This window comes from Pseudophryne corroboree, chromosome 1, assembly GCF_028390025.1.
Source record: "Pseudophryne corroboree isolate aPseCor3 chromosome 1, aPseCor3.hap2, whole genome shotgun sequence".
In the NCBI taxonomy this organism is placed as follows: domain Eukaryota; kingdom Metazoa; phylum Chordata; class Amphibia; order Anura; family Myobatrachidae; genus Pseudophryne; species Pseudophryne corroboree.
Genome location: NC_086444.1, coordinates 377,383,919 through 377,405,780, shown reverse-complemented (window position 1 = coordinate 377,405,780; position 21,862 = coordinate 377,383,919). Strand labels below are relative to the sequence as shown.

Sequence of the window (21,862 nt, the reverse complement as noted above, 5' to 3'; positions counted from 1 at the left end):
CAGGGACTAGGTATTTGTGAAAGAAGAAATAATAAAAAAAAAAAAATTCCTAAAGAGAAATCAAAACTGTGTCTGTACTCCACAGGCACAAAACTAAAACTGATCAGGGCTGAGCAGGAAGGAGATGGGAGGGGTTAGAGGGGGGAGGAGTCAGCTTTTGATAGTTCTGTGCCAATCTCCACTACCACACACCTCTAACCCACAAGTAACGGCGCAGCGTCCCCCAGATGGAGGACAGAGAAATAACATAACATTCAATGTAGCAGATGGCTGTGGAAATCCCACAGGAATTGGCCCCATCACAACTAGCAGACAATGACTTATGAATTATTACCAGCTTTGGTTCTCCATGATTCTTCCTCAAGAGCCACTAGAAGTGACGGCAATACAAGCTTTACACCGTGGGCACTGAGATTACTCATCACTGCCTTGGCACATTCATCTGCAGCCTAAAATAATGAAATGAAGCAATATTCAAGAATAAATTCACTCAGACTATATATTACGTGTTCATGTAAGGACAGCACTTACCTCACGTACATACTGGTTCCCGTCACCAAAGCACAACAAGAGATGAGGTAACACGTGAACCACGTAGGGTTCGAATAACTTCCCAAGCATATTACAGAGCATCTCAAAGGCAAACAGAGCTCCTAGAAGTAAAATACACTCATAATTGTACACTCACTCTACATTTAGACTTATTACAATATTTGGGGCATTGTTTCTTACCCTCCCTACGTCGGAAATTCTTTTTATCTTGAATAGCGTCAGTTAGTGTGGTCATCATTTCTTGCTGTTTCAGGGAAAGAATTCCTAATCCCTTCACTAGTCCTGCAAGTCCATAGGCAGCACCTTTACGCTCTGCATATTTATCGGACTCTAGAAGAAGAGCCATTAATTTCTGGATCATACCACCAGCATCATCCTTAATAGCAGGCACCAAAGGAGGCAGGCAGCCAGCCACAGATTCTTGTACCTTTGAAAGAGCAGGACAGTAAGAAGGCATGAAATATATAATTAAAGCAAGTACACAGTTCATACATCTGCAGGTACAGCTGGGTTATGATGGAATACCTGTTGCGATGGAGTAGAGAGTGCTGCTATTAGTTTGGCAACAATCGGTTTAACTTTAGGATCACTTTTGTCCAAGTGTTTTGCCAATGAGCCCATAAGAATGACAACACTTTGTCTAACAGCATCATAATTAGCATCGTTTGGGGCATTCTTCAAGAAATCTTCAAATACTGGCAATAAAGAGCCAACGCTATCCTGTAAGGCAATAAGAACATTGTTTAGAACCAGCAGCCAAGGAATAATTATGTTAACGATACTGTTCTGAGACTAAAGCCACACAGAGCACCAGGAAGCGGTTAAAATACCGCCAGTCAGGATCCTGGCAGTCACAATACCGGTACGGAATCCAGACATGCGGTGAAATACCGGCGACACAGGCTTTTCTCCCTCTTCGGGGGTCCACGACACCCATAGAGGGAGAATATAACCTAGCGAGTGCAGCGAGCATGCAAGAGGCTTTCTAGCGCTCGTCCCGCTGCCGGCATTCTGACGGACTGGATCCCGCTGTCGGGATCATGACAGCCGGCATCCCGTCTACCGGTAAATCGTACGTATCCCTTTTCACAAACTGTACATCAGCATACAAATGCGCTTACTCTAGTCTGAAAACCTGTCTAACCTTTCCATGTGTGTTGAGTGCAGACAAAGCAGCGTCCAGCATACATTTCCTGACATCAGCATGCCGATCATTAAGGGCATCAGGAACAAAGAACTGGAAGAGTGGTTTAACTTGAGAACTGTCCAGATACTGAGCCAGCTGGTTCAGTGCCAGGGCTACCCCACACCTTAGATAAAAGAAAAAGGTTTGGAATAAAATGTGCAGTCAATCAAATGTAGAGATTTTCTAATAACATGAGCAAAATAGCACAAAAGTAGATAATACATTCAGCTATCGGTCAGTAAGGAAAAAAGGCAATGCCAATCAGTTGTTAGAAGCTTTTGAATATTTGCAAAGCATAAATTTAATGAACCTTGCAATGTACTAAGGCTTACTACCTTGCTTCAAACTGGTCAGGTGGAGACTCCGAAATGACGCGTCCCAAAGCATCAAGAACAGGCGGTGGTCTCTAAAAACAATACAACATTTTGTTAATAAATAATAATAATACTAATAATAATAATAGTTATATATATATATAGAACTTTTTTTTTTTTTACAAAAAAGGACACAGTGCTTTATATCAGCAGTACTGGAAGGGAGTATGGAGGCTATGTGATGTTACCACTGGTATCTTGAATATCTATCTAACCACACGTGGCTAACCTCAATAAGCTTTCTGCCCTCACAACTTACATAGAGTTTTTCATGATACAGCTCAACTAATTTCTTCATGACCTCAGTGGCTTGATTCCGATATTCTGAAACGGCGTGAGAAAGTGCCTCAGCTCCGGCATGTCTTATTGCTTCTTCATGATAAATAACATCTTTAATGAGCAAGGAACAGATGTCTGGTTGCAGTTTCAGGTCAAGTGATTCCCAAAATCTGTAGAAAAACAAAAAAAAGACCAACACAACAGAGTGAAAAGAATGCATTCACTGAGGAGACAACAAATGTAAGTGTACTTTTCAATACATTTCTCTGTAGACAAAGAGAGAGACCTGGCACATTTACAAAGAGCACAATGTCTATGGTGTAGTGCAAGATCGGTGGTGGCGTGCTGCTCAGCTGCATCTACGTTTCTGTGTGGGAGTGCAGAAGAACAAAAGCCTGTACTTGCCAACTGGAGGAGCTAGGCAGACTGAACGCATTTCTCCAAGGATGGAGTAGGCACATTGGTACTGCCAAGCAAAATAAACATTTATTGTATGGGAGCAAAATTATTGATATTAGATAATGCTTTTTCAGGGTTGCTCCATGTTGAAGGAAGGGGTGCACTGCCCCAAAAGACACAAACTTTATCCCAGCTCAGAGCTGTTGGAGATCAGGTCTTAAACTATGTACACACTTCCAAATTACTGGGCCAATCAGTGTGCACCCATACACACTGTGCAATTTTTTGCTCAGAGTGTACTTTCTGTTGATCTCCACAACAGAAATGGGAGGTCAGGAATGATCTAGTGCGTGCATCACACACTATATCGTCCTCCCAACCTGACCATTGCAGGAGTGTTTGGAGCGTTTAACGATCCTACATACATGCTATACAATTCGGACCGATCAGCCAATTATCGGCTAAACAGCCCGGTAGTGTGTACTCGGCTTTGGTGGGACAGGATGTGTACATATCTGTTGCACCTGAGAAGTTAATTTCTAGGTGCACTTAGTCCCATGTAATTAAAAAGCTTCAACAACACAAAGACCTAAAGTAAAACAAAGAAAGTTATGATATCTCCTCACTCTTGAGCAACACAAAGACCTAAAGTAAAACAAAGAAAGTTATGATGTCTCCTCACTAAGCCACAATGTAACCAGAAGAAAAAAAGGATAAGGAATAATCAAATTCTATGTGCAGTATACGATGAAGACATAAAAAAGTTGGAGGAGCAATTTCTTCCTTGCTTGCTAACAGACAAGCTTTACTCTAAAGGTATTTTAAAAATAAATCTAAAATAACTACCTGTTGTATTAAAATTGAGGATTTATGGAAGTCATGGCAATTCCCAACTGGATTTCCCTTCATTGCAAGAACTGGCATCTGCTTACCAGATTGTTGAAACTACTCAGCTCCCTGTAAGACCACCTGCATCTGCTGGATCATCACCTCAAATCTCAAAGGCATAAGACATCCACCGCAGACTGAGCACAAAGTAATCTGGAGTAACATCTGGTTCAGGAAACACATTTTGCCACTCCCTTTCCTACAGACTTAGCCATGGAAATACTCCTATATAATACTTCATATACAGGAAAAACTAAGGAATGAAAAAGATAGGGACAGAGCCCTGAGTGCCAGGGTATATGTACTAGACTGCCAGTCCTTTACACATTAAAATAACTATAATACACTTTAATGAAATTAAACTAAAACTGTACTTTTTTTGCACAGAACAACATATGGTAGGTAAATTGCATCTACTGCACTGACTGGAGAAAGTGTAGGACCTACAGATGACTGCCTTAATCCACCGGGCTAGCATTTGCTTGGAAGCTGGCCAATCTCATTTGCTATAATCATACATGACAGAGTCCAAGCACCGACAATCCTTGGACCAGTCAAAGAGAATACGAAGAGCTCGTATCACATCCGAAGAAGCAAAGGATTGAGAATTCTGTTGATTGTCCACGGGAAGAGATGGAACTATGATTTCCTGATTAAAGTGAAAGAAAACCCTCGCTGGTGCACAGCACCACACTGCAATGGTGAAAGATCACAATGGGTAACCAATGAAATAAAAGCACACCATTACCCAGGTAAACTCCTTGAGCTCCAGATTCCAAAGTGGTGGGACTGAAGAGCCTGATGTACCAGAACCAGATCCCAAGGGTGGGCTGATTGCAAAGTACCCCCTGAAAGAAAGTCTCTAAGGCAGGAATGACCATAATTTTTCTCTAAAAATAAACAGAGCGTGCTGGGGCCTGCACCTTAAGAAAGGAAAGCCGTAGGCCGAAGTCAAACTCTGCTTGCAAGGACAGAACTGTGGAAAGGCGAAAAGAGGATTCTGGTACTCACCGATAAATCCATTTCTCTGAATCCTCTAGGGGACACTGGAGTCCTATACAGTAGGGGGTGTGAAGCTTGCAACCGGAGGTGTGGCACAATCTAAAATTAGCATTGTCTGCACAGCCGGCTCCTCCCCCTTCACATCCCTCCTCCCTCAGTTTGAAAAATTTGACTTAGAGAATAGGACATGATACTATAGCACATGGCGAGGAACCGAACCGTACAACATATCAAACAGCATCCAAGAACTCTTAACCGAATAACTAACGCTGTTTGCACGAACTGTTTTAACAAGAACTTCGAACACAGCAGGTTGACCGCACCGAGGCGGGCGTCCAGTGTATGGGCTGAAGACCACGTCGACGCTCTGCAAAGTTGAGTAGTGGAAGCGCCCCTGGCAGCCGCCCACGAAGCACCCACTGATTGGGTAGTAGGAGCACCCGTCTGAACCGGAACCTGTTTGCCACAGGAAATATAAGCTTGCTGAATGGCAAGTCTAATCGATCTAGACAAAGACTGCTTAGATGCTGGCCAACCCTTCTTTGGCCCATCATAAAGATTACAAAAGGTCCGACTTTCTGAAGGACGACGTAACTTGTACGCATATCCGTACTGCTCGGACAACATCCAAGGACACGTCTCTATCTTCGAGACCCTGGAATTATGGTACCACAATTGGCTGGGTTACGCGAAACCCCGAAACAACCTTAGGAAGGAAGTCATAAAGTACAAACAAATGGTCCGACTTTCGGAAGGGCGACGTAACTTGTACGTATACCCGTAAAGCTCGGACAACATCCAAGGACATGTCACCATCTGCGAGACCCTGGAAAGATGGGACCACTATTGGCTGGTTTACGTGAAACCCCGAAACCACCTGCGGAAGGAAGTCTGCTCTTGTACGGAGTTCCGCCCTATCCTCATGAAAAACTAAAAAAGGACTCTTCCAGGATAAGGCTCCTAACTCAGATACCCGCCTAGCCGAAGCCAAGGCAAGTACTAACGTGACCTTCCAGGATAGATATTTCAGGTCTGTTCCTGCTAACGGCTCAAAAGTTGGTGATTTCAAATATTCGAACACCAAATTTAAGTCCCATGGTGCCGTAGGAGGAAGAAAAGGGGGTTGTATCCTCAGAACCCCCTGTAAAAAGGTTTGAATCTCTGGCAAGGATGCTAACCGCTGCTGAAAAAGGATGGAGAGAGCCGAAATCTGAACCTTCAGAGAGTCCAGTCTGAGCCCTCCATCTAGACCGGCCTGAAGGAAAAGCAGAAGTCGGGATAAGTGGAAGTTCCTTGAATTCCATCCCCGTTCCTGACACCAAGCCATGTACCGTCTCCAAATCCTGTAGTAGTGCCTGGCTGTGACCGGCTTCCTAGCAGCAATCATTGTAGGAATGGCCGTTCGTGGTATCCCTCTGTTTCTCAAGATCCGGGTTTCAATAGCCACGCCATCAAACGCAGCCTGTTCAGGTCTGGGTGTAGGAACGGTCCCTGAGATAGCAGGTCCTCTCTCTGAGGTAACCTCCAAGGATCTTCCGCAAGTAACCCCCGCAGGTCTGAGTACCAACTCCTGCGGGCAAATCTGGTGCAATTAGAATTGCCCACACTCGTTCCCGCTTCACCCTTTTCAGAACCCTGGGTATGAGTGGGAACAGTGGAAATATGTAAACCCTCCTGTAACACCAAGGAAGCGTTAATGCGTCCGCTCGTTCTGCTGCTGGATCTCGTGTCCTGGACACATATCTGGGCAGCTGATGGTTTTGCCGAGACGCCATTAGGTCCACCTGAGGCAGACCCCATCTCCTCACAACCATGTCGAAAATCCGTGGATGTAGGCACCACTCTCCCGGATGCATGTCCTGGCGACTGAGGTAATCTGCTTCCCAGCTCTCCACACCTGGAATGAACACTGGCGAGAGGATGATGTTTCGTCTTTCTGCCCACAACAAGATCTTTGTGGCTTTCTTTAACGCCATCCTGCTCTTTGTTCCTCCTTGACGGTTTATGTAAGCCGTCGTCGTGACATTGTCCGACTGTATCCTGACGTGTTGATTCATGGCTAGATCTTCTGCTAAGAGAAGCGCATTGTAAACTGCTCTTAGTTCGAGGATATTTATGGGTAGTTTGCTCTCCTGTAACGTCCACCGTCCCTGAAACTGATGGTCCTCTAGGACGGCTCCCCAACCTCTGAGACTTGTGTCCGTTGTCAGGATCCTCCAATCCCAAATGCCGAATCTCTTCCCGGCTGCGAGGTTCTTGTGTAATGACCACCATATCAAGGAGACTCGTACTTGCGGTTGAAGTCGGATTCTCCGATGGAGAAGCCAGTGCGAACCTGCTCCCTAAGCAATGAGGTTTATTTTGAATGGTCGGGAATGAAGTCTGCCGTATTGGAGAGCTTCGAACGACGCCACCATCTTCCCGAGAAGTTGTACACAGAGGTGCAGAGAGACAGTTTGCGTCCTCAGTACCTGAGCCACTAATCTCTGTAGGTCCTGGACCTTGTTCTCTGGTAGGAACACATGTAATAGTACTGTGTCCAAGATGAGACCGAGGAATTGAATCCGTTGAGACGGCATGAGGTTGGGTTTTTGGAAATTGACAAACCACCCATGTTGAATAAGAAATTGATGGGATGTCTGAACATCCTTGAGCAGTCGTTTCTGAGATGGTGCCTTGATCAGTAAATCGTCTAGATAAGGTATAATCGTGACCCCCAACAGTCTCAGTCCTGCAACCATGATTGCCATGATCTTCGTGAAGATTCTTGGGGCTGATGATAGACCGAACGGCAAGGCCCTGAATTGGTAGTGATCCGCCACCAGTGCGAACCTTAAGTAAGCCTGGTGAGGAGTCCAGATTGGAATATGCAGATATGCATCCTTTATGTCCATGGATACCATGAACTCGCCCTGTTCTAAGCCTGCAATGACCAATTGGATTGATTCCATCTTGAATTTGTAGACCCTTAAAAACTGGTTGAAAATTTTAAATTGAGTATTGGTCTGACCGTCCCGTCTGGCTTTGGGACGACAAAAAGACTGGAATACAACCCCGTTCCTCTCTGAGAGGCGGGGACCGGAATAATGACCTCTGCATGTAGCAATTTTAGAATTGCTGCCCGTAGCGCCCTTGCTTTCTGAGGGCACTGAGGCAATCCTGTGGTAAAAAACGGACTGTGAGGCCTCTGTTGAAATTCCAGTTTGTATCCCTGAGCGATTAAGTTATTCACCCAAAGTTCTGGTGAGGTTTTGGCCCAGATGTCCTGAAAACCTTCCAGACGGCCGCCCACCAAGGGGGACCCCAGGTGAGCTGGGAGGCCGTCATGCCACGGTCTTGTCAGCAGGTTTATCCTGCTTTCTGGTTGCTGTCTGTGAGCGGCCTGTACCTCTGCCCCCACGTGCTTGTGTACCGAAACCCCTTCCTCGGGCTCGAAAGGACTGTGATCTAAACGAAGTAAACGCTGATCCCGAATAACCTCTCCTAGCTTGTGGAGCGGTTCTCGTATAAGGAGTAGGCAGAAAAGTGGACTTCCCCGCTGTAGCCTGCAAAATCCACTTGTCTAACTCCGGTCCGAACAGCATTTCACCACCAAAGGGGATGGATTCTACCGCCTTCTAGGTGTCAGAGTCTCCTTGCCATTCTCTGAGTGATAAAATCCTTCTAGCCGATATGGAGATGCGAGATGCTATTCTGCTAATATCCTTAGAGGCTTGACACAAGTATGAAGCAGATTCTCGAATGTGTTCCGCCAGTTGGGTAATCTCTTCTAAGCTATTTTCCTCCTCAATAGCTTGGACAATACGTCCAGACCATGCACCCATGGCCTTGTTGATCCAAGCACAGACGATCGCAGGTCTCTGCGCTGCACCAGCTGCTACAAAAATGTACTTTAATGCTGTGTCAACCTTACGGTCTGACGCATACTTTAAAGTAGTTACGTTAGGAATTGGTAAGATTGTCTTCTTTGACAACCTTCCTAGGGAAGCATCCACTACCGGCGGAGTCTCCCACTTGTCCATTACACCCTTAGGTAGGGGATAAGTTACCTGAAACCTTTTTGGAAATTGAAAGCGTTTGTCAGGTTGTTTCCAAGACTCCTCCATCTGAGATTGGAGAGATTTAGGAATGGGAAACATTGCTGAACGCGGCTTCTGGGATTCGAACAAATCGAAATCTTCCGGCTCCCGTATTTCCTCTACTTTAAAGTTTAGGATCTCCTTTACCGCGTCAATTAAGGAGTCCAGACCTAAGATTGCCGTGTCCTCCTCTAGAAAATCGGCATCCAGGTTAGGTTCAATCAACTCACCTTCCTCTGTATCAAGAAGAAAACCCTCTTCCTCCTCTGATTCCGGTATAATAGGAAGAGTTCTTTTAACAGCCTTGTGCACACACGTTTCAGCATGTGCGGGCGGCGTTAACTTGATGAGAAATTCCTCCATCGTCTTTGAGAATCCCGCAGCCCATTCTGATTGCTGCTTGCGCGATTCTGCCATCTCCTTGGAGATTCTATTAGCAAGGTTGTCGTCCCATGATCTAGCCAGAGCACTGCTCCCAGGTGGAGTGTCCTTGTCTAAGCAGGAGTCGCACACCCCGGAGCTGCCAACCCGCGTGCTCTTCTTGTTACATTTCGTACAAACATAACAGGTCTTGGAGGTCTTGGTTGCCTTAGACATGTTGTTCTTAAATCCCTTACCAGGGTATTACGCAGCGCTTTCACCCTTTAAACTAGGAAGAGAAAGACTGGAAGATGACGGAAGCGAAGGCATTGGATCCGGCTGGAATTACCTGTCCTTTTCAGTGGCATTTGAACATTGGCAACGACACTGTAATTTGCTCCCCTTACGGCCCAATCTCACCTTGAACTCATATTTATGCATGCAGCTTTATTGGTCTGAGAAAAAAAATCTGTAAGTGCGACATATAGCCACAATCGTTAATTGAATTAGCCCCACTGTGGAACTTAATCAATAAAGAGTAATATTAATAGACAGCTTTTCTGTTGGATTGAGTAACCCAAAACTCATACATATATAGCATATTATTATTTTTTAGTGGATGGCCCTCAGAGAGACCGTGTATATGCTAATGTTGGGAAGTAAATTATCCCTAAGTATGCATGCATGGCGTGCCAGGCTGCAATTTGTCGCAGCCGGCGATCGCTTCAGGAATTAATGGAGGGATCACCTGCTGCGAATAGTCACAAGCTGGCACGCCATGCAGCACCATTCCTACTATTGTAGTGTATCTTATCCTATTCTGCCTTGTCTCAGGCAACAGGCTATGGGGGCACATGTACTACGTTTTGGAGAGTGATAAAATTGAGATAAAGTACAAATCAGCTACTGTCATTTCTCAAACACAGCATGTAACATGGCAATTAGGTGCTGATTGGATCATATGTTATCTCTCCCCCTATATGATCTATGTAAGTTTATATGAGCTATGTAAGTGTTATATTGTTGAGATTCTTAACCCTATTTTTTATGACTGTATTTGCACTTTATGGGGGATATTCAATTGTTTGAAAAGTCAGTTGGGTGTCTATTTTTTCCTATCTAATAGACAGGAAAAGTCAGACACCCAACCAACTTTTCAAACATTTTAATTCCCCCCTATGTGTCATTTAGTATATATATATATATTGTATTACATGTATTGCCCTGTAATTTGTTTAATAAATATAATATTTTAAAAATCTTGTATCCTTAGAAGACTTTAAATTATTAAATGCTGGTGTTTTAATCATTACCTAACCAGAAGCATAGTGGGTTGATATATTAACCCTTTAGTTGCTGGTGTAATCCATTGATAATCCATAACTAACAGGGGGCAAAGTCCGTGTCAGTGGCTTCATTTGTGTTAAGGGGGGTACACACGGAGAGATCCGTGCTTAAAATCTAAGCAATCTTGCTAGATTGCTTAGATTTTAAGCACGGATCTGCCGTGTGTATGCCCTCCAGCGATAGCGATGCTCGGCCCCGCGCATCGCTATCGCCGGTGCTAGATTGAGCCTGCATGCAGGCTCAATCTAGCGGGTCGCTCACTTCACCGTTGTGTGATGTGAGCGGCAACCCGTCGGCTTTCCCCCTCGCTCAGCACATTGCGCTGTGCTGAGCGGGGTGAGAGATGTGTGCTGAGCGGTCTGTGTTAAGATCGCTCAGCACACATCTCTCCCGTGAGTACCCCCCTTTACAGTGTTGTGGGGTCATATCTTCCTTTATACCATAGGTGGTAGCAGATAATAGGTGTGTAAGGAAACTGTTTGGGGTGATTCTGGTAACCTGTACCAGAGTGAAAAGGTGAAGGCAAGATTAAGTGCTGAACCCCTTTGTAATGCAGTACAGTAAACACGGTCGCGGTGAGCGGCCTACGTGACAACAGTCATCAGTGTTCCAGGTGCCTCACCTCTCAGCTTGTGCTTTTATTTCAGCCTCAACATCAAATTTCACCACCCATAGTCTGTGCAACAAGGCCAGTCCATTCTTATCATCTGTGTCTGGTGTTGGCAATACCATTGTAAGTTCCATTAGTCCCTAAAAGAACAGAAGAGAAGTTGTTCCAGTATATGAAAAAAAATATAACAGGACTGTGAATGTGTGGATCATGAAATTAACAAATACATTTCAGGTAAAATTAGAGATTTATCTGACAATAGACTAATTTTACAGGGGGGCAAAACTGGGGTTCAACTAGTTCTTACCAGCAGAGCAGCATCTCGCACATTTGAGCAGGATGACTGTAATGCTTGAAGTAAAACATCAATTTCCTCCTGTTCTGCATATGTACATCCTTTTCCTCCTCCACTACTTGTGCACAGTGATGTGAGAGCATTAGAGGCCAGGACCTGAGGAATAACAGAAATATAGTCTAATGACACTGTCTTGGTCTAAAACGGTCTAAAAACCAAAACAAAAAAATAGTAGTACAATATTAATAACATAAACAAACTGTCCTGAAACAAGAAATCACCATACAAACTCACTTGCAATCTTGGGGTGGATGTTCCAATTACCCTAGTTAACAATAGCAGCATATCTGTGCGAGGCAGCAACTCCGGACCATTCTAAAGATATAATATAACAGTTAGATGAATCCAATTTAACCCAGTGTGAGTTATGCAAATTGCTGTGAATACCACACCAACCTCATCAATAAATCCAGTTTGACTCCCAGAAGATCTCAGCTGGGAATGGACAGTGATAATCTGTAGTGTTTGCACTAGAAGTTCTTCAATGTCTTCACTGTTATTGCATGTTTCCATCAGAACCATTTTCAGAAGAGGGAAGACAAAGGAAAATGCTGGTGCCGGTAAAGGAGATGCCACTGTATAATGTGAGACACACAATTATTTCACAAAAAAAAAAAAAAGAAGGAACTGTAACCTCAAAACCTTCTACCCCTGATTCTGTCTAGTAAAAGAGGAATGCACTGTATATTATGAACACAGCTTAATACTATACTGTAGCTCTGTGTTAGCTATGAATACTGAAGTTATTTCGGACACAATTTTCCTGCTAATCGGCATATTTTCAGTTCATGAACACAATAATAATCCCACCCACAAAACCCCCTATAAAGAAGTACACCTCCATTGTGCGAAGATTAAAGGTTAGACAAGCACAGACTTTTTTTTTCAATACAGTGGCAGCAGACATGGAGGAGTATTGGCACAAAAACTGCAGGGATTCAGTTCTAGCAGGTAGTGTACTGGATACAGAACTGACTCATCCTAACTAATGAACCCACTTAGTTTACAATGAGACCAATAATGAGAAGAAAGGAAGCTTCGTAGAAGGGACTAAGCATTCCTTGATGGCTTTGTCCATGTCACACTATAGTCTTGGAGAAAGGTAATTTCAAGATAAGTCTAAAAATCTACATTCCTCCATCTACAGTGAGGTGAATCAAATCTGTGAGATGTCCCAAATCCACCCAACAAGGGGGGGTGAGAAATGTTTCAGTTTAAAGGGCTGCCTTTAGGGACTAACTAGCAAATGGGAACTCTGCATCTTTCTGCCAGACAGATGGCTCAGGTCCAGGACATTTTCCCTAGTTGTCCACTAGGGAGCACAGGAGAGACTTTATGTTCTGTTATAGGTGGTGAGGGAGCGAGCAGGCACCACAGGCTTAACTTTTTGTTCCCAGCATGCTCGTCCTCCGTTTCCCCTATACCCCGCCCCCGGGCCCGCCAGTTGTTACTTTGGTGCCGGCAGGAGCAAGCACCACTTCAAGGGGTGCTGCTCCCCCGGGTAATTTTAATTCTATTTTTCACTATTCGAGCAGTGGTACCAGCATCCATTGGACACCTATACAGGTTGAGTATCCCATATCCAAATATTCCGAAATACGGAATATTCCGAAATACGGACTTTTTTGAGTGAGAGTGAGATAGAGAAACCTTTGTTTTTTGATGGCTCAATGTACACAAACTTTGTTTAATACACAAAGTTATTAAAAATATTGTATTAAATGACCTTCAGGCTGTGTGTATAAGGTGTATGTGAAACATAAATTAATTGTGTGAATGTACACACACATTGTTTAATGCACAAAGTTATAAAAAATATTGGCAAAAACTACCTTCAGGCTGTGTGTATAAGGTGTATATGAAACATAAATGCATTCTGTGCTTAGACTTGGGTCCCATCGCCATGATATCTCATTATGGTATGCAATTATTCCAAAATACGGAAAAATCCGATATCCAAAATACCTCTGGTCCCAAGCATTTTGGATAATGGATACTCAACCTGTACCGCCGCTCCAACCCCTCGGCAGCTTGCGGGGACCCACAATAGTGAAAATGTCCCCGCTGGAGGGAGACAGCGGGGGGCAGATGCAGTGGAAGGAACAGTGCGCTGCACCCCACCACTAAACCACCAGGGCGTTGGCCTCAGGCACAGACATCTAGATCCCTGAGGTTGATGACACCTGAGGGGGAGGTAGGCATAGCTGGTAGCCATTGGCTGAATGCATTCCTTAGGCTTACTCCTCCCTCCTCTGTTAAGGACACTGGGCAGCCATTTTACTCACATTGCTGTTCCAGCATTGCATAGAGGGAGTTTCGGGCTCTACTCCCCTGTACCTTGCTCTTAGTAGCCTGGTCCTTAGCTACACTCCTGCCTGATTTTCAAACCGGACTGTTATGTATTATTGCCCAAAGTTTTGAGAGTTTGTGTGTGCTTGCATGTGTGTTTGGTCCTATTGCCACTCACTGTATAGGAACAATCCATTCTCACTGCATTATCAAATATTAATAGTGTATACCATTCCTTAATATTTTCTCTATAGCTGTCACACTTGTTAGTTTGGGTCAGCTTTGCTCTCTTGCACTCCGCCTGCCTGCTCCTTCACCTGCATTGCTTGTTACTACCCCTTGCACATCTGTAGCCTACCCTTACACTGCTAAGCCACCATGGATGCAACCTTTTGCGCAGTCAGTGCAGGGCTTAGCAGACATCTCAACCTCTGTCAAGCAGCTCCTGGACAGAGATCGGGTGTCTCGGTGCAGGCCTGTGGTACAGGAGAGTTCTACTTCCTTGTCGGAGGAAGGCTCTACGCCGGAATCCCTTTCGGACCAGGATTCGGCCGCTTCAGATGTGCAATCCTCTTCGGTTCCTGAGGAATCCATGTCCCTGACTGATGTAGAGGCGCTATTGAGGGCAGTTAGAACAGTTAGAGTTACAGATCGAAGATACTGACCCGTATCTTCGGGACAAGGCTCCACTTTTTAAGTGTCAGTAGAAGGAGTCCACTCTGTTTCCCGCATCTGCTCAACTGGAGGACCTTCTGGAGGTGGCTTGGTCTCAGCTGACCAGACGTTTACAGGTAACCAAGCGGATGGCTTCCTCTTATCCTCTTCCAGCTAAAGAAAGGCCCAAATGGGAATCTCCCCCTCCAGTGGATGCTTGATTAGGTCATTGGTCTAATCTATCCCAGATACCTCTTCCCTCAAGGATCCCATGGAGAGAAAACTAGAAAACGTCCTCAAATCAGCTTACTCTCATGCGGGAGCCATCACTCGTCTGGCCTTGGCATCGGCCGGGATAGCTAAAGCCATTGGTGATTTGGCAGAGAAACTGGAACAGGGACTAACCGAAGGCAGCAGCAAGCAGTTACTTGCACATGTCTTAAATATCCAGAAGGCAAGTACCTACCTTGTTGAGGCGGCCATAGATACGGGAGTCCTGACATCCAAGGTTTCAAGTTCTACGATTGCGGCCAGGTGGACCCTTCCGCTGCGTTCCTGGCGTGCAGACGCCAGCTCCAAAAAGACTCTTGAGGCGCTTCCTTATACGGGTGATACCACTTTTTGTCAAGAACTAGACAAAACGGTTTTGCTAACTAGCGGCGTCCAAGACAGGCTTCTTACCTTCACCTGCACTGCCTCAAGCCAAAACTACCTTTCGCTCCTATCGCCTGCAAGGCAGTCTCAGTGGTCTGGCGTCCTCTAAATATCAGCCTCTGCTCTAAGCCCCGAATTAAGTCACCCTGAGCTGCCAGATAGCCAGCTACCAAGCAGCCCAAGAAGCCCACAGGATGATAGGATGGGCCTCCCTCCTGAGGTGGATCTACACCACGATGGATCCATGGGTCAGAGGTGTCATCTATCAGGGATACACACTGATGTTCCGAAGATGCCTTCCTAGAAGGTGCTACTGTACTGGAATTCCACAGGATGCAACTAAAGCAGCAGCACTCACTGCTGTCTCTTCTGGCCTCCAACGTCATCATCCCTGTCCCCCAGGCTCAGAGGGGTTGAGATTTTTAAAGAAGCCTCTTCCTGGTCCATATTTCTAGATGGGTCCTACTGTCCTATTCTCAACCTCAAGAAACTGAATAAGTATCTTAGAATTCCCAGGTTTTGCAGTCCCTCCGATCCATTATTCTAACCTTGGAACCAGGAGACTTCATGGCATGTCTGGACATTCAGAATGCATACCTTCACATTCTCATCAGATCCTACCAGCAATGCTGCCTACGCTTTGCCATCCGGGGGGATCACTTCCAATTTCAGGCGCTACCGCTGAGGGTGGTCATTACAGGGTTAAAGGATCAGGAAAGCCAACTCCCCATTAACGTGTTGGCGCTCTGAGCTATTCTCTGAACTCTGTCTGCAGTTCAGCATCTTCTTCAGGCTCACCCAGTCCAGGTGCAGTCGGACAATGCCACAGCAGTGGCTTACATATACCATCGAGGAGGCACCCGCAGTACGATGTCCGAAGTGACTAAGCTCTTCCAAATCGGTGGAACGTCAACTTCCAGCCTTGTTGGCAGTCTTCATTCCTGGAGTTCTCAACTGGGAGGCGTACATTCTAAGCTGCCTGGACATTCACTCCGGCGAGTGGGCTCTACATCCGGAGGTGTTTCAGATATTAGTCCAATGGTGGAGTGTCCCAGACATAGACTTGATGGAGTCTTCACACAACCACCAAGTGCCAAGGTACGGCACGAGGACAAGAGACCCAAGCGCCTTCCTCGTGGGCACATTAACAGCTCAATGGGCATTTCCTCTGATGTACATCTTCCCTCCGATACAGATGATTCTCAGTCATCTGCAAGTTCAAAAGGGAAGACGGGTTATTGGCCTCTTGCCTCCAATTGGTATTACAACGTATTTTGCACCTGGCCCAAACTGGATTTGTAAAATCTAGAACTTCAGTGCATAATGTCCGTACGCTGATAGCGGCAATACATAGTACTACTACATCCATTGGCTTTAAAGCTCTTGTGGTTAGCTGCGATGCTGATAAAGCATTTGACCGTATTTCATGGTCTCACTTGATTAGGGTCCTTCACACACAACAATTTGGAGTCGAGTTTATCAGGGTCTTCTGTTTGCTTTATACTAATCCACAGGCAAACCTTACGATAAATGGACTGAACACACCTTAATTTTAACTATTTCGAGGCACACGTCAGTGATGTACACTTTCTCCCATACTCTTTAATTTGGCCCTTGATCCGTACCTGTATACAAGAAGTTTCCTGGGAAGGGATAGGTATAGGCCCATATTCTGTGAAGGTGTCTGCCTTTGCTGATGACTTATTGCTTTACTTTAATAACTCCATTGCGGCATTTTCCTCTTTTTTTTTTTTTTTTTTTTTTTAAATAGAGTATTTTTTATTTCGAAGGAGAACAGTTTGTACACAGAAAATACATAACAGGAACATAACATGTACAGTATGACATGGCATCACTGGAAAAAAATAAGAATTTACTTACCGATAATTCTATTTCTCGTAGTCCGTAGTGGATGCTGGGACTCCGTCAGGACCATGGGGAATAGCGGCTCCGCAGGAGACAGGGTACAAAAGTAAAAGCTTTAGGATCAGGTGGTGTGCACTGGCTCCTCCCCCTATGACCCTCCTCCAAGCCTCAGTTAGGATACTGTGCCCGGACGAGCGTACACAATAAGGAAGGATTTTGAATCCCGGGTAAGACTCATACCAGCCACACCAATCACACTGTACAACCTGTGATCTGAACCCAGTTAACAGCATGATAACAGCGGAGCCTCTGAAAAGATGGCTCACAACAATAATAACCCGATTTTTGTAACAATAACTATGTACAAGTATTGCAGACAATCCGCACTTGGGATGGGCGCCCAGCATCCACTACGGACTACGAGAAATAGAATTATCGGTAAGTAAATTCTTATTTTCTCTGACGTCCTAGTGGATGCTGGGACTCCGTAAGGACCATGGGGATTATACCAAAGCTCCCAAACGGGCGGGAGAGTGCGGATGACTCTGCAGCACCGAATGAGAGAACTCCAGGTCCTCCTCAGCCAGGGTATCAAATTTGTAGAATTTTGCAAACGTGTTTGCTCCTGACCAAGTAGCAGCTCGGCAAAGTTGTAAAGCCGATACCCCTCGGGCAGCCGCCCAAGATGAGCCCACCTTCCTTGTGAAATGGGCATTTACATATTTTGGCTGTGGCAGGCCTGCCACAGAATGTGCAAGCTGAATTGTACTACACATCCAACTAGCAATCGTCTGCTTAGAAGCAAGAGCACCCAGTTTGTTGGGTGCATACAGGATAACAGCAAGTCAGTTTTCCTGACTCCAGCCGTCCTGGAAACCTATATTTTCAGGGCCCTGACAACATCTAGCAACTTGGAGTCCTCCAAGTCCCTAATAGCCGCAGGTACCACAATAAACTGGTTCAGTTGAAACGCTGACACCACCTTAGGGAGAAACTGGGGACGAGTCCGCAGCTCTGCCCTGTCCGAATGGACAATCAGATATGGGCTTTTGTGAGACAAAGCCACCAATTCTGACACTCGCCTGGCCAAGGCCAGGGCCAACCGCATGGTCACTTTTCATGTGAGATATTTCAAATCCACAGATTTGAGCGGTTTAAAATGTGATTTGAGGAATCCCAGAACTACGTTGAGATCCCACAGTGCCACTGGAGGCACAAAAGGGGGTTGTATATGCAGTACTCCCTTGACAAACTTCTGGACTTCAGGAAGTGAAGCCAATTTTTTCTGGAAGAAAATTGACAGGGCCGAAATTTGAACCTTAATGGACCCCAATTTGAGGCCCATAGACACTCCTGTTTGCAGGAAATGCAGGAATCGACCGAGTTGAAATTTCTTCGTGGGGCCTTCCTGGCCTCACACCACGCAACATATTTTCGCCACATGTGGTGATAATGTTGTGCGGTCACCTCCTTCCTGGCTTTGACCAGGGTAGGAATGACCTCTTCCGGAATGCCTTTTTCCCTTAGGATCCGGCGTTCCACCGCCATGCCGTCAAACGCAGCCGCGGTAAGTCTTGGAACAGACATGGTACTTGCTGAAGCAAGTCCCTTCTTAGCGGCAGAGGCCATGAGTCCTCTGTGAGCATTTCTTGAAGTTCCGGGTACCAAGTCCTTCTTGGGCAATCCGGAGCCACGAGTACAGTTCTTACTCCTCTACGTCTTATAATTCTCAGTACCTTGGGTATGAGAAGCAGAGGAGGGAACACATACACCGACTGGTACACCCACTGTGTTACCAGAACGTCCACAGCTATTGCCTGAGGGTCTCTTGACCTGGCGCAATACCTGTCCAGTTTTTTGTTCAGGCGGGACGCCATCATGTCACCTTTGGTCTTTCCCAACGGTTCACAATCATGTGGAAGACTTCCCGATGAAGTCCCCACTCTCCCGGGTGGAGGTCGTGCCTGCTGAGGAAGTCTGCTTCCCAGTTGTCCACTCCCGGAATGAACACTGCTGACAGTGCTATCCCATGATTTTCCGCCCAGCGAAGAATCTTTGCAGTTTCTGCCATTTCCCTCCTGCTTCTTGTGCCGCCCTGTCTGTTTACGTGGGCGACTGCCGTGATGTTGTCTCAATGGATCAATACCGGCTGACCTTGAAGCAGAGGTCTTGCTAAGCTTAGAGCATTGTTTTATGTGGAGAGAAGTCTCCAGACTTGATCACACTCCCTGGAAATTTTTTCCCTGTGTGACTGCTCCCCAGCCTCTCCGGCTGGCATCCGTGGTCACCAGGACCCAGTCCTGAATGCCGAATCTGCGGCCTTTTAGTAGATGAGCACTCTGCAGCCACCGCAGAAGAAACACCCTTGTCCTTGGAGACAGGGTTATCCGCTGATGCATCTGAAGATGCGATCCGGACCATTTTTCCAGCAGATCCCACTGAAAAGTTCTTGCGTGAAATCTGCCGAATGGAATCGCTTCGTAAGAAGCCACCATTTTTCCCAGGACCCTTGTGCAATGATGCACTGACACTTTTCCTGGTTTTAGGAGGTTCCTGACTAGCTCGGATAACTCCCTTGCTTTCTTCTCCGGGAGAAACACCCTTTTCTGGACTGTGTCCAGAATCATCCCTAGGAACAGCAAATTGTCGTCGGAAACAGCTGCGGTTTTGGAATATTTAGAATCCACCCATGCTGTCGTAGAACTACTTGAGATAGTGCTACTCCGACCTCCAACTGTTCTCTGGACCTTGCCCTTATCAGGATATCGTCCATTTTCTTTGAAGAAGAATCATCATTTCGGCCATTACCTTGGTAAAGACCCGGGGTGCCGTGGACAATCCAACTGACATCGTCTGAAACTGATAGTGACAGTTCTGTACCACGAACCTGAGGTACCCTTGGTGAGAAGGGCAAATTGGGACATGGAGGAAGCATCCCTGATGTCCCGGGACACCATATAGTCCCCTTCTTCCTGGTTCGCTATCACTGCTCTGAGTGACTCCATCTTGATTTGAACCTTTGTATGTAAGTGTTCAAATATTTCAGATTTAGAATAGGTCTCACCGAGCCGTCTGGCTTCAGTACCACAATATAGTGTGGAATAATACCCCTTTCCTTGTTGTAGGAGGAGTACTTTGATTATCACCTGCTGGGAATACAGCTTGTGAATTGTTTCCAATACTGCCTCCCTGTCGGAGGGAGACGTTGGTAAAGCAGACTTCAGGAACCTGCGAGGGGGAGACGTCTCGAATTTCCAATCAGTACCCCTGGGATACTACTTGTAGGATCCAGGGGTCCTGTACGGCCCCAGCGTCATGCTGAGGACTTGGCAGAAGCGGTGGAGGGCTTCTGTTCTTGGGAATGGGCTGCCTGCTGCAGTCTTCTTCCCTTTCCTCTATCCCTGGGCAGATATGACTGGCCTTTTGCCCGCTTGCCTTTATGGGGACGAAAGGACTGAGGCTGAAAAGACGGTGTCTTTTTCTGCTTAGATGTGACTTAGGGTAAAAAAGGTGGATTTTCCAGCTGTTGCCGTGGCCACCAGGTCCGATGGACCGACCCCAAATAACTCCTCCCCTTTATACGGCAATACTTCCATGTGCCGTTTGGAATCTGCATCACCTGACCACTGTCGTGTCCATAAACATCTTCTGGCAGATATGGACATCGCACTTACTCTTGATGCCAGAGTGCAAATATCTCTCTGTGCTCTATAGTCAATAAAATACTGTCCCTGTCAAGGGTATCAATATTTTCAGTCAGGGAATCCGACCAAGCCACCCCAGCGCTGCACATCCAGGCTGAGGCGATAGCTGGTCGCAGTATAACACCAGTATGTGTGTATATACTTTTTAGGATATTTTCCAGCCTCCTATCAGCTGGCTCCTTGAGGGCGGCCGTATCTGGAGACGGCAACGCCACTTGTTTTGATAAGCGTGTGAGCGCCTTATCCACCCTAAGGGGTGTTTCCCAACGCGCCCTAACTTCTGGCGGGAAAGGGTATACCGCCAATAATTTTCTATCGGGGGAAACCCACGCATCATCACACACTTCATTTAATTTATCTGATTCAGGAAAAACTACACGTAGTTTTTTCACACCCACATAATACCCTTTTTTGTGGTACTTGTAGTATCAGAAATATGTAACACCTCCTTCATTGCCCTTAACATGTAACGTGTGGCCCTAAAGGAAAATACGTTTGTTTCTTCACCGTCGACACTGGAGTCAGTGTCCGTGTCTATGTCGACCGACTGAGGTAAATGGGCGTTTTAAAGCCCCTTGACGGTGTTTGAGACGCCTGGACAGGTACTAATTTGTTTGCCGGCCGTCTCATGTCGTCAACCGACCTTGAAGCGTGTTGACATTATCACGTAATTCCTTAAATAAGCCATCCATTCCGGTGTCGACTCCCTAGAGAGTGACATCACCATTACAGGCAATTGCTCCGCCTCCTCACCAACATCGTCCTCCTACATGTCGACACACACGTACCGACACACAGCACACACACAGGGAATGCTCTGATAGAGGACAGGACCCCACTAGCCCTTTGGGGAGACAGAGGGAGAGTTTGCCAGCACACACCAAAACGCTATAATTATACAGGGACAACCTTTATATAAGTGTTTTCCCTTATAGCATCTTAATATATAATCATATCGCCAAATAAGTGCCCCCCCTCTCTGTTTTAACCCTGTTTCTGTAGTGCAGTGCAGGGGAGAGCCTGGGAGCCTTCCCACCAGCAGTTCTGTGAGGGAAAATGGCGCTGTGTGCTGAGGAGATAGGCCCCGCCCCCTATTCAGGCGGGCTCTTCTCCCGGTTTTTCTGAGACCTGGCAGGGGTGAAATACATCCATATAGCCTCAGGGACTATATGTGATGTATTCTTTTTAGCCAGAAAGGTATTAACATTGCTGCCCAGGGCGCCCCCCCCAGAGCCCTGCACCCTCAGTGACCGCCGGTGTGAAG

At 46.0% G+C, this 21,862-nt stretch overlaps 1 protein-coding gene across 2 annotated transcripts in view; it reads right to left on the bottom strand.

Annotated features, from left to right (window-relative positions):
* Window positions 1-21,862, bottom strand: part of GCN1 (GCN1 activator of EIF2AK4) — a 194,420-nt gene that overhangs the window by 58,001 nt on the left and 114,557 nt on the right. For both annotated transcript variants that reach the window (XM_063913142.1, XM_063913143.1), the window contains exons 26-36: window positions 11,828-12,006; window positions 11,666-11,746; window positions 11,384-11,527; window positions 11,089-11,216; window positions 2,372-2,561; window positions 2,074-2,144; window positions 1,697-1,862; window positions 1,078-1,272; window positions 733-979; window positions 532-653; window positions 335-449 (exon numbers count right to left, since the gene is read on the bottom strand). In XM_063913142.1, coding sequence (XP_063769212.1) covers window positions 335-449; window positions 532-653; window positions 733-979; window positions 1,078-1,272; window positions 1,697-1,862; window positions 2,074-2,144; window positions 2,372-2,561; window positions 11,089-11,216; window positions 11,384-11,527; window positions 11,666-11,746; window positions 11,828-12,006 — 1,638 coding nt within the window. The remainder of the gene's footprint in view (window positions 1-334; window positions 450-531; window positions 654-732; window positions 980-1,077; window positions 1,273-1,696; window positions 1,863-2,073; window positions 2,145-2,371; window positions 2,562-11,088; window positions 11,217-11,383; window positions 11,528-11,665; window positions 11,747-11,827; window positions 12,007-21,862) is intronic.